Source organism: Lepidothrix coronata, unplaced genomic scaffold (assembly GCF_001604755.1).
Source record: "Lepidothrix coronata isolate B3197 unplaced genomic scaffold, Lepidothrix_coronata-1.0 Scaffold50, whole genome shotgun sequence".
NCBI classification, from domain to species: domain Eukaryota; kingdom Metazoa; phylum Chordata; class Aves; order Passeriformes; family Pipridae; genus Lepidothrix; species Lepidothrix coronata.
In genome coordinates this window covers 4,733,022-4,754,053 of record NW_016690230.1, presented here as the reverse complement: position 1 = coordinate 4,754,053, position 21,032 = coordinate 4,733,022, and the positions used below count along the sequence as shown (strand labels likewise).

At 39.5% G+C, this 21,032-nt stretch overlaps 1 protein-coding gene and 1 long non-coding RNA gene across 10 annotated transcripts in view; one reads left to right on the top strand and one right to left on the bottom strand.

The window, feature by feature from the left end:
* Window positions 1-5,025, bottom strand: part of LOC108497620 — a 28,117-nt gene extending 23,092 nt beyond the window's left edge. For all 3 annotated transcript variants that reach the window (XR_001874908.1, XR_001874907.1, XR_001874906.1), the window contains exon 1: window positions 4,729-5,025. This is a non-coding gene — a long non-coding RNA (uncharacterized LOC108497620). The remainder of the gene's footprint in view (window positions 1-4,728) is intronic.
* A 669-nt stretch (window positions 5,026-5,694) lies between these two features.
* PCDH9 (protocadherin 9) overlaps window positions 5,695-21,032 on the top strand; it is a 681,911-nt gene continuing 666,573 nt past the window's right edge. For 6 of the 7 annotated variants that reach the window (XM_017815362.1, XM_017815361.1, XM_017815359.1 and 3 more), the window contains exons 1-2: window positions 5,695-6,286; window positions 7,483-10,652. In XM_017815362.1, coding sequence (XP_017670851.1) covers window positions 7,617-10,652 — 3,036 coding nt within the window. In that variant the 5' untranslated portion in view covers window positions 5,695-6,286; window positions 7,483-7,616. Of the gene's footprint in view, window positions 6,287-7,482; window positions 10,653-13,069; window positions 13,286-21,032 lie in introns of those variants that run through there. The other variant, XM_017815365.1, reaches the window with a different exon arrangement.

The following is a 21,032-nucleotide window of genomic DNA, read 5'->3' as shown; positions in this document are numbered from 1 at the left end:
TCATAACAGCATGCTGCTTTTAAACAGAAATTAGTCATCTGTCTGCCTGCCTATCTGTAATTTAAAGAATGAAGATACGTCTATGTCAAACGATTTTTGATTTTTTCCCCAGAGGACATAGGGTTTAATCAGGCTTTACTACCTTAGTAACCTTTTGTAAATGGTGAGGCATGACTGACATCAGAGTAGGACCGAAAAAGAGAAGATATTTAGGTTCAAATCCGGATGTAAAGATGTCAATCTCACTAATGCAAGTTAGTGTGAATATATATATTGATTTAAACTGAGTGTTTTCTACTTTCTGTGCAAGCAAGGAGCAGGTCAGAAGTTGAAAGCAGAAAAACAAAGTAAATGCCTGTCCTGGTAAACCACGACAATGCCTGAAGGAGGTCTCATTCTATGTTTTGGGTCTCATTCTGATCCTGTCAACATTGCATCAGCACAACTCCATCTATCAGATCTACATTACCATTTTGATGGAAATGAAAATGCCTCAGTAAAGCTTTCTTCAGACATTTTTTCATCTGAAAACCTTTAGACCTCCTTTCTTTTCCTGTATTTTTCTTTTTTTCCCCTTTTTAAACAATAAAGCATGAATAAGACATCAGGTTGTTTGCAGGTTTTGGAATATTTTCACCTCACACAAAATCACACTGGTTGGAATCTGCTTCTGTGTTCTGATTCATCAGGTACTTCCATCGTAACAAGTGACATGAGTGTAGCAAAGAATTAAGCGTTTTTTTCTCCTTGTGCCACATGCAATTACATCTCTTTTAAGTGGTCCGATAATTGCATTTTAAACAGCACTTATTATTCTCTTTCAGTTATATCCAAATGGATTTTTATTGTTATAGTAAATAGTTACTAAAGCCCTCTGAGGGACAAAAAACCCCACACACTTTCAAGCAAACAATTCAAGCCTGTACATTAATCTGTACCTTTAAACAAACAGCAATAATTAATGGGAGTTGGGCACCTTGCTGTATTGTACAGTGACAGGGATTAAATACTGGCACTGCAAAATGCCAGTTTTCAGCTTGTGCATTTGTAGACCCTTCAGAGCCATAAACTGACATTTGCAATCTTTGTCAGTCAAAAAAAATGGCAAATTCAGTTAAATTTAGTTCTGCTATTCAAACGGAATGAAGGTCATCACCTGCCCCTTTTGTGATTTGATTATCCAGGGACTGAGTTTATTTTCCTGAAGAAAGACACATTAAAAGGGCTCAATTCTGCAATTCTTGGCCCATCTCAGCAGCTCAACTGGCTTAAATTATTAATTATTAATCATTAACTGACTTAGCTATTATTGTTTATTTAAGAGTACAGATTAATATATAGTCCTGAACTGCTTGCTTAAGCGTTTTTCTTTTCCTAGAGCTCTCACAACCATTCTAAAAAACAATTAAAATCACTTTGAAATTACAGAAATTAGTATATTAAATAAATATCATTTATAATTCAATTACCTGGCTTTTTGAAATGCTGTAGTTACGTATGGTTTACATTACCCAAAATATTTTTATTGACTTCATTTGAACTACTTATGTAAATAAAAATTCCAGATCCGATCCTTCTACCTGAGAAGGAAACTCTGAAGCAAGCTCCTGAATTCCAAACCATTATGTGCATAAAACCAGGACAAAAGTATTATGCTTGCAAGGAGAAACATGTTTGTAAGGATATGCAGAAAACACAGGCTCCACAATCCTCTCCATATGCTGCTCCTGCCTTTATGGCATTCCCATCTCATCTCCACTGACTCCCTGAAACGTTGGGGTTAGGAATGCAGCAGATTATAAGCATCACTTTTTGACCCAGTACTTCTCGTAAGAAGTGGGTTTCCTGAGGTTACTGTGAGACTGAATTGTGGCAAAAGCCCAAGTCAAGGACACAGCAATGTCAGTGTCAGTTAAAAGAGAATGAATGTCTGACCTTGTGGAAGTGGACTACTTCACGAATCAAAAACTATCTGTAACAGGGGGAGTCTTTACTTCTTTACCTGCCACGCTCCTAATATCTTCTCCTTCCAGGGACAACATCATCAGGAACACCCTGAAAGACCTGAGCAGGACCAGTAATTTGGCCTTGAATACTTTCTATTGCATATGGGACTAAGGATATATGTGCTAATGATTTAAGCAGCATTCAGAAACAAGACTTCTGGGGATAATATTAAGGATTGCTAAATGGCTAGCACATAATCTGCTGTCTGAACACACAAGTGGATTTTTGTAATGCATTTTTTCACTATGTTGGACTGAAGGGGACATCCTATAGGTGCACCATAGGTCAGGTTCCAGTGTTGCAGTGCTGTGGCATGAAACAAGAAAGCTCATTCATTAGCATATGAATCAGCTCTCCACAGAAAGTAGTAGAACTGCCGAAGAGGAAAAGCCATTTTGCTTTAATAATAACAGCCTGTAAGAGGCAATCCCAGGTACAAAATGATCAAGTGACCAGAGCCAGTTCAGTGAAGAATGATAGCATTATATGCTCAACACTTCAAGATTAAAGTCTTTAGTTAGCAAAGCATAATGTGAATCAGTTTCATGTATAATGCATTGTGTGAGCCCATAGCCACTATGATACAATGCAAGCAATTCCATTTAGTGCAATTTGACTATAGCTAGTACAGAATAATTGGAGTCAGTTTCTAGCATGCTAGAATTTGAGTCAAAAATGGTATGGAAAAGAATATGATACATAATAATACGGAGCCAAAGATAACAAGCGATGATGTGGATGAATAGTTAATATGCTATAATACGCAAGTCATTTTAATAGGTTGGGATGTGATTACGAGTCCTGTGTTCTTATATATAGACAAAAGGCTAATACATCAGCGTAAAGAAAGGCGACTATTAAGAAACAATATAAATAACGGCACAGAGCTGCATTGGAGGAGAGTGCAACATCAAATACTGTAGTTTTCTCAAATGTAAGAGTGAGGGAATAAACATCTAATGGAAGATAAAAATGGCTACTCAAGAGAACACTGGACATATTTCAGAGCAATTTCTCACATTTCAGAGGTGGCGTTAATGCTACACTGGGCGATTCCAAGTCCTTCTCAGAAAGTCAGCCCTTTCCATTCTTTTTCTCTCATTATTAGAAGCAGTTGTGACAGTCCTCGCCTCTTTGGTACTCTGGGTCTCAATTTTACAATTCGGTGTGCAAATACTACGGCTTGAAGACCTGCCCCTTCCATGAGGTTAATAATGTATGATTACCTAAAAGCACATAAACATTAACATGACAGATCTGCACGTAAACATCTTTGGCTAAAATTACTACAGAAAACAGTAAAAATGTGCTACTATTGCGACTTGGGACTGTGCTTGGTTTAAATCCAATGGACAATAGTTCATTGAAAATTTTTTTCTCTTCCTAACTTTTCATGAGTCTTAGCCTGTGTACCTGAGAAGAGCTCATTTATGAGCATGTCCTAATCGGTTGTGACTACAAGTTTAAGTCATCCCTGAGCAAACAGAAAACTATTCAGCTTAGCAATAAAGTTAAATAATTATTACCAGACTATGTGATGTGACTACAATGTGACATTGAAATGACTATGGCGTGATTAGAATAAGAATGTTATATGCCTGAGATGTTACTAGAATGAGGCTATAAAACGTCTGTGATGCCATACTGCTGTGATATGACTAGTGTCAGGAAAAATGTGTGCATTATTAATGCATACATAAACACGCCGTATTTCAGAAGCAGACTGCATTACACAGAATGCTAGTAGTTCTAATTACCTTCTTTATTAATGGCTGTTCTGCTTTGTATTTTAAAAGATAAAAGAACTGTGTACTTCATTCACTCACAGAATTTTTTTTCTAAGGTTTGGCAGTAAGGTTCCTCCTTCATGTCACTTGCTTGACTTTCAATGCTGGGGCTCTAGCCATCCTTCCTGTATTACATAATGAACATTTTTCTTAAACTATTATTAGATTCAGTTCCCTTTTCTAGTGTTACTTGATATCATCAAAACCAGGATCAATTTTTTTCTGTGTGTATCTGTAACAGGAGTCCTTTGGACACAAATACAAAGCACAGCAAAACTGAGTGTGTTTAATCTTTACACATCATGGGATTAAAGGATGTGCAACGTTCACATACAGCACCTGCATACGTATGACTTGCAAGATGTACATTTATCAGTATGTGCCACACAATTCCAAGCCATGCAAATTACTGACCTCTGACAGGTACAAGTAGCTTCCACCATCAGTTAACAGTGCGTCCTACATACAGACATATAGGGGAGTCTAAGGGTTGGAGCCTGCATCTGAAAATGTAAAATCTTCAAGGTAGAACTTAGATCTTTAGCTCACCAAGGCTATCAACTCAAAAGATGCAAATTAGATAGCACCATATAAAGTCAAATGCTGACCTTATCTTTGTTTTTTTCTACACGTATATATTTAGAAGGCTTAAACACAACCACCAGCCAGTGTGGCAACGTACCTGGGCATACTAAATTAGATAAATTCTGTCATACGGCTTGTAAGTTCAAGCTGAGAAAAGCTAGCAATAAAAGCACAGTCAAATGAAGGTTCATTTATGCTTCAGAAAACGTTGAAAAAGGCACTACATATAATGCACTATAATCATCTTCTTGTCACACTTTTGAGGTCACTCATATCGTAATACATTGGCATTTTATTACAGTGTCTTCTAGGCATGTGATGCTTCTTTGTGGCTAGCTGGGTAATTTACCTGTGTCATTTATGGGGAAGGCGAAACGATCACTTTTATTATTTATCAAACCACAGAGAGGAGGAATCTTTTCCAGTTCAATGTTTAAGCAGACAAGACCCAAACCAGCAGAGCAGCTCTGTCCCTCCCTCGGCGAGTGTCTCGGCTGACCCTTCGGGAAGGGGAAGGAGAAAGGTGTGCAGGCGTAAATGGGAGGCGAGACAGAGCTGGAGTCAGAGCAGCCTGAATAATAGATGAAAGGGCATGTATTAAATATAAGGCCGAAGCGGGCGGAGGAGGGTCGGGGCTGGCGGTTGCCTCCGACCCTGCGCGGCGCCGGCGGCGGCCCCGCGGACACCGCGCTCTGCTCCGCGCCGGGCCCGACACCACCGCGGGCGGCGGCGCTGCCCGCTCCCCGCACGAGCGGGACCGAGCGCGCAGTGGGGCAGCCTCCCGCCCCCGCCAAAAAAAACCCAAAACCACACCACCAACCCAAACCCACCCAAAACCAAAACCCTGATTTTCCACATTACCCCAGAGTTATGCGCGAAACTGATGATGCTTCCTGCCCCCCCTCCCCGGACACCCCTCCTGCGCTCCCCTCCCCGCCCCCCGGTGCGCTGCGCCCCTGACCGCGGAGCGCCCGCCTGCACGCCGGGTGGCCGCCACCCCCGCCTGCCGCCGTCTTTCTCTCGCCCGCCGCCCCCCGCTGCCGCTGTGTCACCCCGCTCCCCGCTCCCTCCGTTTTCCCTCGCCCCCCGCCGGTCCCTTCCGCGCCCCGCGGAGGCCCCTCGCCGCCCGCCCGGCCGGGCGCGGAGCGACGTGCCCGGCGGCCAATGCCGGGGCCGCCTCCGCCGCCCCCGCCCCCGCCGGCGCGGGCCAATGCGGAGCGGCGGGAGGGGTGGCCTCGCGCCGCTCCCACCCTCCCTCTGGGCTTATTGAGAGTTATATCAAGAATTTCAGTTCAGAGAGAGAGAGAGAGGGAGAGAGGGAGAAGGAGAGAGCGTCTGTGAAGGAGAGAGGCTGGGAGGGAGGGAAGAAGGGAGGGAAGAGGGAAAGCGCCGCCGCTTCCTCCCGTCACTAAAGCAATAACCTATTAGGATTTTTATTTTTTTTTTTCATGGGCAACTGTCACCCCAGAGCTAAAGAGGGAGAAGAGAAGCACCTTCAGACCAACTCTTGCCATTTCCAGTCAGAAGTTGCAGACTTCATGTAGCTGCCTCTCCTCTGCCGAGAGAGGGATAGGAATGGTGTGCAGTGCAGAGCGGAAAATACCCCCCCTTTAAGAAGTGCACCGGATTTTTCTCTTGCTGTTTGTTTGGGTTGTTGCGTGCACGTTAGACACCCAAAGGATCGCCGCTTCATAGGAATGAAACGTGGAGAGGATGACTAACGACAGAACTGTGTATTTGTTCCCTGGAGTTGCTAATTTGCCACCCCGAAGCAACACATATCTCGAGGACGAAGCGTTTGGCTGCTGCTGATTTCTCCAAAACTGGTGGTTTACCAGATGCATTGTGCTGTATCTGCTGGAACAGATCATTGCTTAGCTGCAGATCGTCAAAGATAGACAACTAACGTAAGTGCAAAGTTACCCTTACACTGGGATGCATTTCCTTTAAAAAAAAAAACAACAAAACCAAAAGCCGACACGCAGTATATTTATCTAGGGAACGAATCAGTGTTTGGGATTCAGTTGATGGTGGTGGCAAAGGCTCACCTAGTCGCTGTCTCTGCATCCTTACCTGCATTACTCTGCTGGAAGTAATCACAGGCATCAGTTCCCGTGCAGCTTAATGCAGATGAGATTAGTGCTCAGGGACTGCCCAGTTCCGTCAAACTGTAGGTGCCGGCAGCCTTGCACCCCGGTAATTCGCGGTTAGCAGTGCATGCAAACAGAAGTCTGTCCGTCTCTTTTTTTTTTCACCTGCATTATTAGTCTGCAGTATTTATGTGTGGCAGCTGCTAACATCATCCTGAAGGGAGATCAGTGTCAATGGGGAAAGGCTGTATCTTTTTTCCTCCTCATGTCGTCAGAAAATGTATATTCCCCCCGCCCCCCCCCCACCGTAAACATGCTTCTACCCCTAGGTTGCATTTGGAATTTCCAGCCTCCTGATTTAAACTGTGTTTTAAAACAAAGTTTCGGTTATTAAACAGAAGGAGAAGTATCCGACATCTGGAGAGGAAACACTGAGCTGAGACCGTAAGAAACTAAGTCCTGTTATTGTCTAATCAGTTAACAGGGATGTGAAGTAGCCAGTGTCGACTGCTGCAGCAGCAGCAGCAGCAGCATGTCCGGGTGGTTATTTCCCAGTACGATGGCCATAGAGGGCACAGAGAAAAATGTGGTTAGCAAGAGCTAAAAAATATGTATGGAAGCAAACAACAAATTACATTTGGCAGCTGACACAGCACTTGGAATCCAGAAGTAGTCCGGGAAGGTTTTTTACTTGCACCAAATGACTGGGTGGAGGAGGGTAGAGGGGGAATTCACCTTACGGATTACACGGTGTAGACAGAAATTATTAAGAAACTACGTGTCGAAATGGTAGCTACCTTTAATTCTGCAAGTAGTTATTTTCATTTGCGCTCTGTGCAAATGCAGCTGATGGGATATTAGTGCATTTGTCCAGACGGATTCCGTGTAAAAGGGAGCAGTAGGAAAATGTACTGCTGGAAGCGTGTATTGCAAAAACAAGTAGTAGTTGGAGATTGTGGATTTATCATGCCTAGAAAAACCAATAATGCTGTTCTGTGTGGTTGTGTTGACAGTGATGTCTCCAAATAAGAAATGAGATGTAATGCATCCTGCAGTCCATGCATGCCTCCTCTTGCAAATCACTCGTCATTCCACTCTGGAAACCTTTAAGTCCTAAAATCCGTGAAAAGAGAATAAAAGCATTATCATGGACCTGAGGGATTTTTACCTGTTGGCTGCTCTGATTGCCTGTTTAAGGCTGGATTCTGCTCTAGCTCAAGAACTTATTTACACTATTAGAGAGGAGCTGCCTGAAAACGTACCCATAGGGAACATACCAAAGGACCTGAACATTTCTCATATCAATGCTGCCACAGGGACCAGTGCCAGCCTTGTCTACAGACTGGTGTCTAAAGCGGGGGATGCGCCTCTGGTCAAAGTGTCCAGTAACACGGGGGAAATTTTTACAACATCTAACAGAATAGACAGAGAAAAACTCTGTGCTGGAGCTTCCTATGCAGAAGAAAATGAGTGTTTCTTTGAACTTGAAGTGGTGATTCTCCCTAATGACTTTTTTAGGCTGATCAAAATAAAAATCATTGTAAAGGATACTAATGACAATGCACCTATGTTTCCATCCCCCGTCATCAATATCTCCATCCCAGAAAACACTCTGATCAACAGTCGTTTTCCAATCCCATCAGCAACAGATCCTGACACAGGTTTCAACGGTGTGCAGCACTATGAGTTGTTAAATGGGCAGAGTGTCTTTGGACTGGATATTGTAGAAACTCCAGAAGGAGAGAAATGGCCTCAGCTAATTGTGCAGCAGAACTTGGACAGAGAGCAAAAGGACACCTACGTGATGAAAATCAAAGTAGAGGATGGAGGTACCCCCCAGAAATCCAGCACAGCTATCCTGCAAGTCACAGTAAGTGATGTCAATGATAACAGGCCGGTCTTTAAAGAGAGTCAAGTAGAGGTCCATATACCAGAGAATGCCCCTGTAGGCACTTCTGTAATTCAGCTTCATGCTACAGATGCTGATATAGGAAGCAATGCAGAAATCAGATATATTTTTGGTGCCCAAGTCGCCCCTGCAACCAAAAGATTTTTTGCTTTAAACAACACCACAGGGCTGATTACAGTTCAGAGGTCCTTAGATCGAGAAGAGACTGCTATTCACAAAGTGACAGTGCTGGCTAGTGATGGTAGCTCTACACCAGCCCGAGCAACTGTCACCATCAATGTCACTGATGTAAATGATAACCCTCCTAACATAGACCTCAGGTACATAATAAGTCCCATCAATGGCACAGTGTACTTATCTGAGAAAGATCCCATCAATACAAAGATTGCCCTAATTACAGTTTCAGATAAGGACACTGATGTGAATGGCAAAGTGATCTGTTTCATTGAGAGAGAGGTCCCCTTCCACCTGAAAGCAGTTTACGACAACCAGTACTTGTTAGAGACGTCTTCTTTGTTGGACTATGAGGGCACCAAAGAATTCAGCTTTAAAATTGTGGCTTCTGATTCTGGCAAGCCCAGTTTGAACCAGACTGCCCTGGTAAGAGTTAAGCTGGAGGATGAAAATGACAACCCTCCGATTTTCAGCCAGCCTGTAATTGAGCTGTCAGTTTCCGAAAACAACCGGCGTGGTCTATACTTAACAACTATTAGTGCCACAGATGAAGACAGTGGGAAAAATGCAGACATTGTTTATCAGCTTGGTCCTAATGCCTCCTTTTTTGATCTGGATCGAAAGACAGGAGTTTTGACAGCCTCCAGAGTTTTTGACAGAGAAGAGCAGGAGCGTTTCATTTTCACTGTTACAGCCCGAGACAACGGCACCCCTCCTTTGCAGAGTCAAGCGGCTGTGATTGTAACTGTGTTGGATGAAAACGACAACAGTCCCAAATTTACTCATAATCATTTCCAGTTTTTTGTATCAGAGAACTTGCCAAAGTATAGCACAGTGGGGGTGATCACAGTGACTGATGCGGATGCTGGGGAAAATAAAGCAGTGACCCTTTCCATCCTGAATGACAATGAAAACTTTGTGCTGGATCCATATTCTGGAGTTATAAAGTCCAATGTTTCCTTTGATCGAGAACAGCAGAGCTCTTACACCTTTGATGTTAAAGCAGTGGATGGAGGGCAACCTCCTCGCTCTTCTACAGCGAAAGTAACCATAAATGTGATGGATGTTAACGATAACAGCCCCGTTGTCATCTACCCACCTTCTAATACTTCTTTTAAGCTAGTGCCACTCTCAGCAATTCCAGGATCGGTGGTAGCTGAAGTCTTTGCTGTGGATATAGACACTGGCATGAATGCTGAGCTGAAGTACACAATTGTAAGCGGCAATAACAAGGGTTTGTTTCGGATTGATCCAGTGACAGGTAATATCACTCTGGAAGAAAAACCAACTCCTAATGATGTGGGGCTGCATCGCCTAGTTGTCAACATAAGTGATTTGGGTTATCCCAAATCCCTGCATACGCTTGTGCTTGTATTTTTGTATGTAAATGATACTGCTGGAAATGCCTCTTATATTTATGACTTGATACGCAGGACTATGGAAACCCCTCTGGATCGGAACATAGGGGACAGCAGCCAACCCTACCAAAATGAGGACTATCTTACGATCATGATTGCTATTGTAGCAGGTGCCATGGTTGTCATAGTGGTGATATTTGTCACAGTTCTTGTTCGATGTCGACATGCATCCAGATTCAAAGCTGCCCAGAGGAGCAAGCAAGGTGCTGAGTGGATGTCTCCCAATCAGGAGAACAAGCAAAACAAGAAAAAGAAAAGGAAGAAAAGGAAATCTCCAAAGAGCTCTCTTTTGAACTTTGTGACAATTGAAGAGTCCAAACCTGATGATGCAGTTCATGAACCTATCAACGGGACAATAAGCCTTCCAGCAGAGCTGGAGGAGCAAAGTATAGGAAGATTTGATTGGGGCACAGCACCACCAACAACCTTTAAGCCTAACAGTCCTGATCTTGCCAAGCATTACAAATCTGCCTCTCCGCAGTCTGCTTTTCATCTCAAACCTGACACTCCAGTTTCAGTGAAAAAGCACCATGTGATTCAGGAACTCCCGTTGGACAACACCTTTGTTGGTGGTTGTGACACCCTTTCCAAACGCTCTTCCACTAGTTCAGATCACTTCAGTGCCTCAGAGTGCAGTTCCCAAGGAGGCTTCAAGACAAAGGGCCCCTTACACACCAGACAGGTAAACGAGCACTTTTACTGGTCTATAAGTACTGCATACAAGTGCCCGATCAACCAGTATTAAAAGTGCCACTGTGTTGTGAGGTGTTTTTTGTTTCAGTCTAATTTAATTTAGTTAACATTATGGGGGGAACAAAAAAAAAAAAAATAAAAAAAACCACCACCAAAACACCAACAGAACCAAAACACCAAAACAAGAACAAATAAAAAAACTCCTTGACCCCTTTATCATTTACCTGGGGCTTAACCATGTGTTTGCAAAATGCCTCTGATACTTTGGGTTTTGAAGAATAATTATTGTTAATAATGTGTTACGCCTTTCTGCATGTGCACATACATGTGCATAAACAAAACTGAAAACCAACTTTTTTTTTCTCCCCAGTATGTGACTGTCCAAATGTAAAAGTTATTGAAGAACTGTTTCCCTTATATGCTAAATTTCTGTGAGAATATTTGACTGTGTCAAGACTGAAGGGATATGTACATTCTGTTTCAAATTTCGAAGTGAGTTGGCTTGAGTTTCCTTTACAGTTCAAGCTGATTTGGAACCTTGATAAGTTAGTGTTAATATAGGGGTTAATTTTTTTCCCTAACAAATGCAGCCAAATTTCCAAGCTACTGCATCAGTGAAGCACGTGGTTTATTGGTAGGATATAACTAAGCCATACGGAAGTCTTCCTCTCTTTGAGTTCAACATGATTTTTTGGTAATAGATGAAAGTTGGTACTGCATAGGCAGTTTGCTGCATATTTTAAAAAATGACCAAAGCATACTTTTGAAAGGAATGCTTTCTCTGAATACTGCAGGAAAAAAAAAAAAAAGCCCATTGTAAATATTTTCTCATCTTAGTAATGCATAAGTGATCTGTCATAGCTCATTTTAAACTGTGAAACACGCCATATGAAGAGGGATTAGGAGGCTGAGAGACTCATATTTCAACCAAATCCAGCATTAGTTTTTTTCTTAGGTCTAATAATTCCTTGCTAATAAAGATTTAAATGCGGTGCTGTCTAATTTATTTTATGGGTGCTTGTCTGTGGCCGCCGCGGGAGCGGCCGCGCCGCCCGTAGATGGCGCTGAGGCACCGCGCGGCCCGCGCTGGCCCGGCGCCAGCCCTGCAGTAGCTGGGGGAGGAACGCGGGGGGGAGGGAAGGATCGAGCTGATATTCCAGCCAAAGAACCTTTTATTTAATGGTAGTTGCACTGAAGTGGTCAGTAGTTAAGTTTGCGTCTTTGCGAGGCGGCTTCCTCCGTGCTCCGCTTTTCGCTGCAGAGACTCGGCCGGTGTCGGGACTCGCGTCCGTGTTCCTGCGGGCGCTGTACCCTCCAAGTGATAGTGATTTGTCTGAATTTATTAGGGATATGAATCCTTGGGAATCAACTGAGAGACATTTAGGCTTGTCTTTGCAAAAAGATTTTGACAGTAGCCAAGTCTAGGATAAAGTCATTCTCTTGCTGTTGCATTAGCCTTATCTGAGATGAATGTGATGTTCCCAGAACTATGTTTTGACTTTGGGTTTCTGTAAGGTGTCACACTAACAAGATGCTAAGAATAAAACAAGCACTTCTGAGGCAGTTCTGTTAAAGTAACTGCTCTAAACCAGCTCGTACTTACAACAGGACACTGAAAACACCACAGAAGAATCTCACAAAATCTTTGTCTTTCTAAAGGACTTTAAAGAAGGGTATACTCCCCAAGACATCTTCAGGCTCTTACACAGCACCGTACTCATACTGTCAGCTTAAGTTAAAAAAGAACTGATTTCAAAAATCCAAACAAATTTATAGAAGAGCTCTGTGTAGTCTGAGAAAACTCAGCTGAAGTTTTCTACCCAGTTTTAGTCACAAAATGTAACACCCTCAAACCACACATTCTTTTTCTGTTCTGGGATGATTTTGATTTAGCTTAAATGAGCTTTCCAGACTCTATTGGGAACCTCAGACTTAACCCTCCATAGTATTTAGAAGCAGGTAAGACCCCAAAAATTATTTACCTGACAGAATGCATAAACCCTGGACAGTGATATTGAACATGAGGGGAAAAAAAACCCGCACACCCAAACAAAAACTACTACCTATATTTCCACAGTTACCTATGTTCATTACATTAAATACACTGGTCTCCGTTTAATAATAATGATGATAATAATACCAGTCATTATACTTGTATATGGAGTTGATTCAAATTTCACTGAGGTCTTAGTGAGTAATTTTTGAAGTCAGCAGATACTCATATGATTTTGATTGCTGCCTGCAAAATTTGTATATATATGTAACTGAATATATAAGTTTTAGGTAGACAGTTATCTAAACTGAGCTTGTGTATTTTTACTATGTGAGGAAGAAGACAGTGTCTTTTTATTTTTTCTGCCAATGATGAGTGTTACAGGATGTAACATTTTTATGCTTCCTTTTCAGTTTTGGCTGGAGGAGTATAGCCAGCAATGGTAGTAATCATCAACAGTCTTCCTATCTTTTCTGTCTGTAATTCCTGAAATTAGGATGCATTTTAGCTAATATTCGTTGGCATAGGAGTTATAGGAGTTAATTGTACCTTCATAGGTCTTTTTTTTTTTTTCTAGATTTGTGACGGACTATGGCCTTTAAGCAAAGTATTCAGACTTAAAATCTTTCTGAACAATAGTGTATGCTAATGCCACAGCATCTGAAAAACATTTTTAAAATTTCCTTTAGGAAGTGACACTTAGTTCTGTGCCACTGTACTGTTTTCTTCTGGTTTAGCATAACTAAATTCTCTGCATCTAATGTTAGTTGCGTTAAATTATATATATATTCAGCAAGTTGTCTTGATGTGTTTTGCAAAGAGTGCAGGAATTGTTGTGGAGAATGTTGTGATAGGAAAAGATTAAATATAGGGTTAATGTATGTCTAAGAAATACTAGAGTTCTCCATTTTTATTTTCAGTTTCTTTCGGTCCAAGCTAAATACACACACAATGTATCTTGCAGATACATTAATGTCAGTAGAGAGGTAAAACCTCAGTCTGCACTTGGACTTGATTCAAGCCAAATCCTGTTACTTATGATGGGAGTTTGGCCCTAGAAATCTGTTAGAATTGGGTCCTAAGTCAAAAAGCTTTTAGAATTAAAAAATATATTGTTCAATAAAGATCTCTTAGGTCTTTTTTTTTTTTTATTTTATTTTTGGTGCCACTTTCTGTGCAAACATGAATAGATTTAGTGGAAATTTTGTGGTTAAGTCTTTACATGTCACTTTGAATTGCACAGACTGGTGTTTCACAACTACCCAGTATAAAAACCAAAGCCTCCTTTAAGTGCCTATCTTGCAGTAAACCTGGTGGATGCTCTGAAAGGAGCATTTTTGAATACTTGAACTTGGGATTGTTCTAAATGCTAATTCACATAATTAGGAGTATGGAAAGGATGTTGCACACCACCAGCTTATATAGCTAAGCTTCTAAAATCAGTGTTATGACTCATAAAGAATACTGAAATCTATGCAGGCTTCTCAATCAGTGTTCTTTTCAGTATTTGATTGAACTTTAAAATGCACTTCAAATTACTAAGTCATTACACCAAAAAGCTACACAGAAATACAGAAGACCAAGACGTGTATTCTTCTGTATGAAAGACCTCTTTTGAAAAGCAAATAAACAGACAAAAACTCCTACTCAATGTCATTAGATTAACAATAGATTAAATAAGAAAAGAAATTAGGGCCAATTTACTGTGGTTATCCCAATTTTAAATTATAACAACTTCATTTAATCAGATTTAAAGCACAGCAGTGACAAATAACACAGGTTTAAAAATATGTATCAGTATGGGTTACAGGCAAAATCTTCAGTCTTCATTCCTAATCAAATAGCATTTAGGCATGTGCTTAACTTTCATTTAAAAAGTGGTGGGACTGAAGCAGATTGTTAAAAGTCCAAATGATTTCAGATGTCTTCAAGAAAGACAGCTGTAAGCACACTATAAGCACTTTTCTGAATCAAGGTGATAATTTGTAAATTTTGGAAATGTGCACAGTTCTAGTAGATTCAGGAAAGCTAAATATATGTTAACACTGTCCATTTATTTCTGTGCTCTAATGGCAGAAATTAAGGATTTGAGACGTGACTGACACATTAAATGCATTCCGTACTAAAATATATTTTTAATCTTAAAGTCAATAACATAAACTCCATGAAGGTTGCTTTACTCCTTTTTCACTCAATGGACTTTTTGCCTGATCAAGGAACAAGTAGCCAGGATCCCACTGATCAATGCACATAACTTAAGCTTTATGTGGAAAATGTCATTGATGTTATCTTACTCTGGAGTGTTTAAATTTGTAAGTTTGGGTTTATGTAAGAGAAAAGAAAAGCTGAAAACATTAATGACTCTTAATTTGATATGCTGAGACTGGCAATTTCAAGGTGCATAAATTGATGGAAATCTGCATTGGAACAGCAGTGCAGAGCTTACGTCACCTGCAAATATTAAAATTCTGTAACCATAGCATTCCACAGTTCTGTGTGCGGTATTATTTTTAGTGGCCTTGTTTTACCACTTAGTATAAATAAAAAATACAATTTTGTTGTTTCTTTTGTATGCTTAATTTGGTTTATGTGTTAGCATGGATATTGGTTTTGGGTGAGGACTAGTCACCTGGAAAAGTGTCTGCATGTAAAATTTAATTGGTTTCTAATTCTGTAATTTATATATTTACACTAAAATATCAGAATTTGTGAAAATGTACAGTGTATTTTTTCTATTGTTGTATAACTGAAAAATAGGTTAACAGATTTTGCTCAGCTGTCTAAAGAAATTCATTTTTGAGCTGAGACCAAGCATGGAAAATTTCAGCTGAAAAGGAGAATTTTTTAGAAAGTTAAGAGCATGTGTAAAGTGGGGTTATAATGGGAATCTGAACATAACCCTAAGCTATAATACCATTTTTAATAGTGACAGTAGACATGGTAAACTCGAGTAGGAACATTTTGTGTATACAGATACAGACAATAAAAGCTTAGTAAGCTTCATTTCTCTTAAACATTTCCCATGCAAAAGATTTTTATCACAATCACTGAAGTTTCATGTGTCCCAAGCCAAAGTTTCACATATGCTAAAAAATTTGTGCCACACATGTGAGTGACAGCTGGATCTTCAGACTTTAATGCTATTGGAATTTTATGACAATGTTCTTTTGTATATAAGAACAAGGGAGAATCTTTTTAGTTTCCATTTCAGATTCTCACTTCCAAAGAATCTCTTCTAGCAGAGCAAAACCATATCAGCCACACTTTATTGACAGCAATTTTATTGTAGCTAGAGGCTTACAGTAAAGCTGTTTATTGCTGTTCCCTAACACAGTTGACAGCAATTGGGGAATTAATTTTCTTGCCCCTGATGTGCTTTCTTGGGTATAAATGACAGATGCTAAAGATATGAAAACTGTGACCCATTTACATTCAGCAACTCCTTATGGGCACAGTCTACCTGTCTGAAGCGTATGTTTGAGGTCCTGAGTAAAATTGCTTCATCAGTTCTAGGATTCTTATTTTTGCCATAGAACTGTTTACCTAGATATATAGAATCCAAGGGCCAGATACATAATACCTAATGGACTGATTCTCCTTTAGGCAACTTCTGTTCGAGAATAGCCAGGTTGAAGTTTCATTTATTTCAGAAGATGCTGTATCTTCTTACTTTACCATTTAATTGCACCAAACATATAGTAAATAACTGACAAAATGGACATACAGTGTTGTGAAAGGTCTTACAGGAATTACAGGTGATACCTGAGTTTTTGGTTTCACTTCTTCCACAGAACATCATGGTTGTCTGTAAAATCTATACTCTTAAGTTTCCTTAGTTGCTACTCAAGTACAGCATTTCACATACATTCTGTAGTATCCATGTCTTCACTGAATAAAAACGTAACATACAGAGAAAAATTACTTTTTTCCTGCTTTTATTATTGCATTGTCTTTCCAGTCTGTGGCACAATGTATGTAAAATGATTTATCCCCATACAGTGATGTGGGCATTCAGAATCAGTTCGTTTCTGGTTTACATGAGATAATATTTCATTGAGTGGAAAAAGATTTCACAGGCCGTAGATAAGAACAGAATAGATGCCATCATATTTTACTGAAGTATGGGGGGAGGAGGACATCTTTTGTTTATTTCTGTTGGCATCTTTTAGAAAGACATTTGCAACATAAGGGACTTTAATGTCTTACCTGAGATTTAAGTGCTTGTATAGGCAGAAAATGCATATCATGTTAAACATTCCTTTACAATTAAAATAGTGTGCAAAAAAGTTCCTTCTAATAGAGCCGCAATAATTTTGTTGTAATGGATTGTTTTCTAGTGAGCTATAAACTCTCTCTTGAAGCAGAAATAGCTATTTCTGATAGAAGACACCTCAAATTGATATTGCTACACTTTTTCACTGGTCATGCAATTATGAAAATTTCAAATAAATCCATAAATTGTTTTGAATAGCAACATTGTTGTAGCCATACAAAACCATCTGTAGATTATTCCTGGGACTTCTGGGATTCAGGAAATCATAGGGACTACTATAAATTTGATATAAAATTCATATTGATCTTACTAAAAATATCTGGACTGTCAAGTCTTTGAATGATTTGGCCTGCATTCTCAATTTAGTGTTTGGGATTTGTGTGTATCCTGAATTATATGTGATAATACAGAGAAAGGTAGTCAAAAAATCTGACTTGTAGTCATGCTGAGGTGTCTAAATTTTACCAGTCTCAAAAGTTATCCATTCTTTGTTGCTTCTTCTTGTTTCTTTTGCAGCAAGTGAGTTATGGGGGAGATTTGCTTTAAAGTCTTGACATGGGTTGTCCTGCATCTTCTGTTGCACAGAGAGAAAATTGAGTAATACAGCATTTGTCAGGATTTGTTGGCATGTAGAATCTGTAGTTTCCTGTGACCTGATGTTTTAGCTTTGCCATTTCTTTTGTGAAATGTCATACTGAACCTTTTGTGTGTAAATATGAATATTATTACTTGAAAGTTGTTTGTAATATGCATACTTCTTATTACAAGAGGAATATAAGGAGCCTTTTTCTAGAGTAACAGTTCAGCATTTGAAGCTAAAACAAAGCTGGAGTAAACCTACTGATTTATATGATCTGCAGCCCTTTCTGATATTAACTTCTTTATATAAGCAATAGGATGATGTTGAGATAATATTTCCAAAATCTAAAAAATATGTAAAATTATTCAGGAATGAAGTGAATTAAAAATAATTTTATTTTGATCTGAATTTAATAAAATGTGAAGGATCACCTGTCAGATTTTTCTTCCTTCCTTTGTTTCCTCCCTCAGGTTCACAGAAACAAGATCTAGGTAAAATTTTAAAAAAGCAACCTCTTCCAAATCCAAAAAAATTAGATTGGATATTCTCACTGGCTGATAGTTGAAAAAGGAGAGCTGTTGATATTGATTTGTAAAACTTTACTGCCTGGAACTGATATTCATTCATTTGCCCTTATTCCTTCCAGTCAAATTGTTAGATATAGTTACTTTATTTGTAGTTCTGCAGGATGTTCTTAGTGCCTCCTAGGCTTGCATGTGTTGCTAGTAAGAAAATTCTGTAATTGATTTTCTTAATTGTTAATTTTCTTAATTGTGAAAAATTCTTGAATATCTGCCTGTATGATATTTTCCATCAAATTGAACTAATTTAGCCTATGCTATAAGGTCATACAACCTTTGAAACACCAAAAAAAGAGGAAAACCATATTTCCCTTGTAAATGATATTTGCCATTCTTACAGCCTCTTGTTGATTGGTGGCTAGCAGTAGTAGCTCTTAAATGGCTAAACTTGATAGATGCAAATTTTTGTCTCATTGTCTGTGCTCCGTCAAAGCACATAAGGTTATGGAGACAATTGTTTTTCTGTGTAAGGGTTCCATAGCATACATATGTCTCTATGTATGACCTATATATGGGGTTATTGTAGAGAGTTTTCACTCGGATTCATTTAAGAGAAATAAAGAATTTGCTACTGAACTTCATGGTGAAATTTTTTCACCACTGAGTTCTATCTTCTCTTACAGTACTTTTTGGAAGAAAGTTTTCACAGAAGTTTGGTTTTACAGGAAGGGGTCCAGAACTCCAGAAAAGGGTATAGACTAATGAATATTACGACAACACCTCCTTCCTGTGTAGAATAGGACACAGAGCCCAAAAGGGAGTGATATTTGACTCTTAGTTTTAGTGGCTTTCCATTCAGTGATGTAGGCTTTGGGAATACTGTTGTTATGCCAGTCCATCTTCTTGCGGCATATACTGAATATATCTGAACATTATGGTTACTTGAGATGCCCAACCTCTGACTGTGGATGTAGCCCTATTTCTGTAAAGTATGTTCACAGAAAGTATAATCTGTATAGTTTTCACCAGTATACTTAGCTGATAGTGCCTCTGGACACATTTTGCTTCTGTTGACATTATGGTGGGATTCATCTTGTCTGAATTATAATTGTAATCAAATCTAATGGGCTTCACTGAGTTCACTATTTACTCCACCTTGAAGAAAATATGGTGGTTTAATCTGGTTGCCAAAGCTGATGAACACAGTTGGGTGAGATGCATCCCACATCCAGTGAACAGTATGATTCAGTGTGATCAATATTCTCCATTATCCAGTTTTCTCAATGAATTCAAGAGATGGGTTTTAAGGTTATGTATTTCTTTAGGTGAAGGTATTATTTGAATAGTGTATATGGGCAAAAAAAAGTGTATGTGCACAATTGCCTTTGAGAAAGTCTTCTTTAGATTGTGGCTCAAATTCAAAGGCTCCTGAGTCAACAGAAGGACTCTTGCTGACTTTTTATTAAATTGTTATCTGGCCATCAGCTATCTATTTTAGGAAGACGGTGCAATGAAACAACAGTTATATTGTTTTGGTGCTGTTCTGAGTATTTCTGTTTTCTCTTGCACTGCATGTTCCTTGGTACCTTGTTCTGTGAACCTAAGTACAGGCCATTCACGTTATAGTGTAAAATGTTTCTTCTACCTCTCTGGTTTAGGCATGTGTCTATAGCGGTATGAATTTTCCATCAGTTGTCAGATTGTTTTACTTTCACCATTGCAAAAATAAAGGTCAAAATATCAGTGATGTGCTAGTGTTACCAGTAAGAAAATCTGAAATTGCTTTCAGTTTATGACAACAGTACCCTGAAATATGGATCGTATTGAAGTCTGTGGCATCTAGAGCAGCAGGAGGTAGGCTGTGTACCAGTCACAGAGCCCTAGTCATCTCCCCACTGCCAGATAAATAAATAACAAACAACCCCCCCCCCCAAAAAAAAAACCCCGCAAATGAAATCTGCATCTGTCTAAAGACAATAAACCTTTGCTGTTCAAATTTAATTTCTCTACTGTACAGGAGATGGACGTTGCTATTTGAGATTTCATCACTTTCATTGCAGAAAGCTGTTACATCTATCAAATATTTCAGTTCGAAATGAATGCCTGATTTTTTTTCCTTTTTATTCTACAAGAGCACCAGGTTGTCAATCAGCAGAAGTACAAAATGAGACAACATTGGTGATCCGCTGCTGTGATTGGCATTTTATTTTTATTTTACAATATCTTTTTTCTTCCTCAAACTTAAAAATGGCAGTGTTTGTCTATACTGTGGAAACAAATGACAAACACGTATATAGCGAAGGGAAGCCACCCATGGTTCACCCGAATCCTGTTTGTCTTGGCTGCTCATGCCCATTCTGTTGAGAGTACTGGTACAGTCCAGCTGGTCAATGAAGCTGTGTGAATTGTGTGAACATCAGTCATGTGAGTGAAATGAAACTATTGTATGAATGGGATTTAAATACACTTTGTTTTGGTTTTCTTTTCTTCATCTTTGCTTTAGTACTAAAGCATTGAAACAAAAGTCATGCAGTATTTAAGTAGTAGAGCAGGACCACTTCTGAGTCGGCTGTGTAAGCTTTCAAACTGCCTCCATGCAAAGGGGTGGTCCAGAACCTTCAGCAAGTAATTTGAATCTTGTAACATTTTTGGTTTTCTGATCTGTTTCACTGAGGGAGAATCAGAACTTTAGTTCCTTAATGTGGTTTTTCAAATTCTGGACTAAGAAACTGACAAAATCATAGGTGCTTCTTGAGAGTTTTAAGGAACTGATGCACTTCTATGGTTTTGTGATGTGTCTGTTGATAGCATCACTGTTGAACATCTCTGGATTTCACTGTTACTCAGATTTGCTCAAATCTAGGCTTTGGCCTTCTTTTGTGCTTTAGAGGTTCATTAAGAAATATTCTAATCCATCACAGAGTACCAAGAAACTAATCCTTATGGAGTATTTTAGTCTTCAAACTTCCACTATAAATGATACGAAAAATAGTGTCATTTGG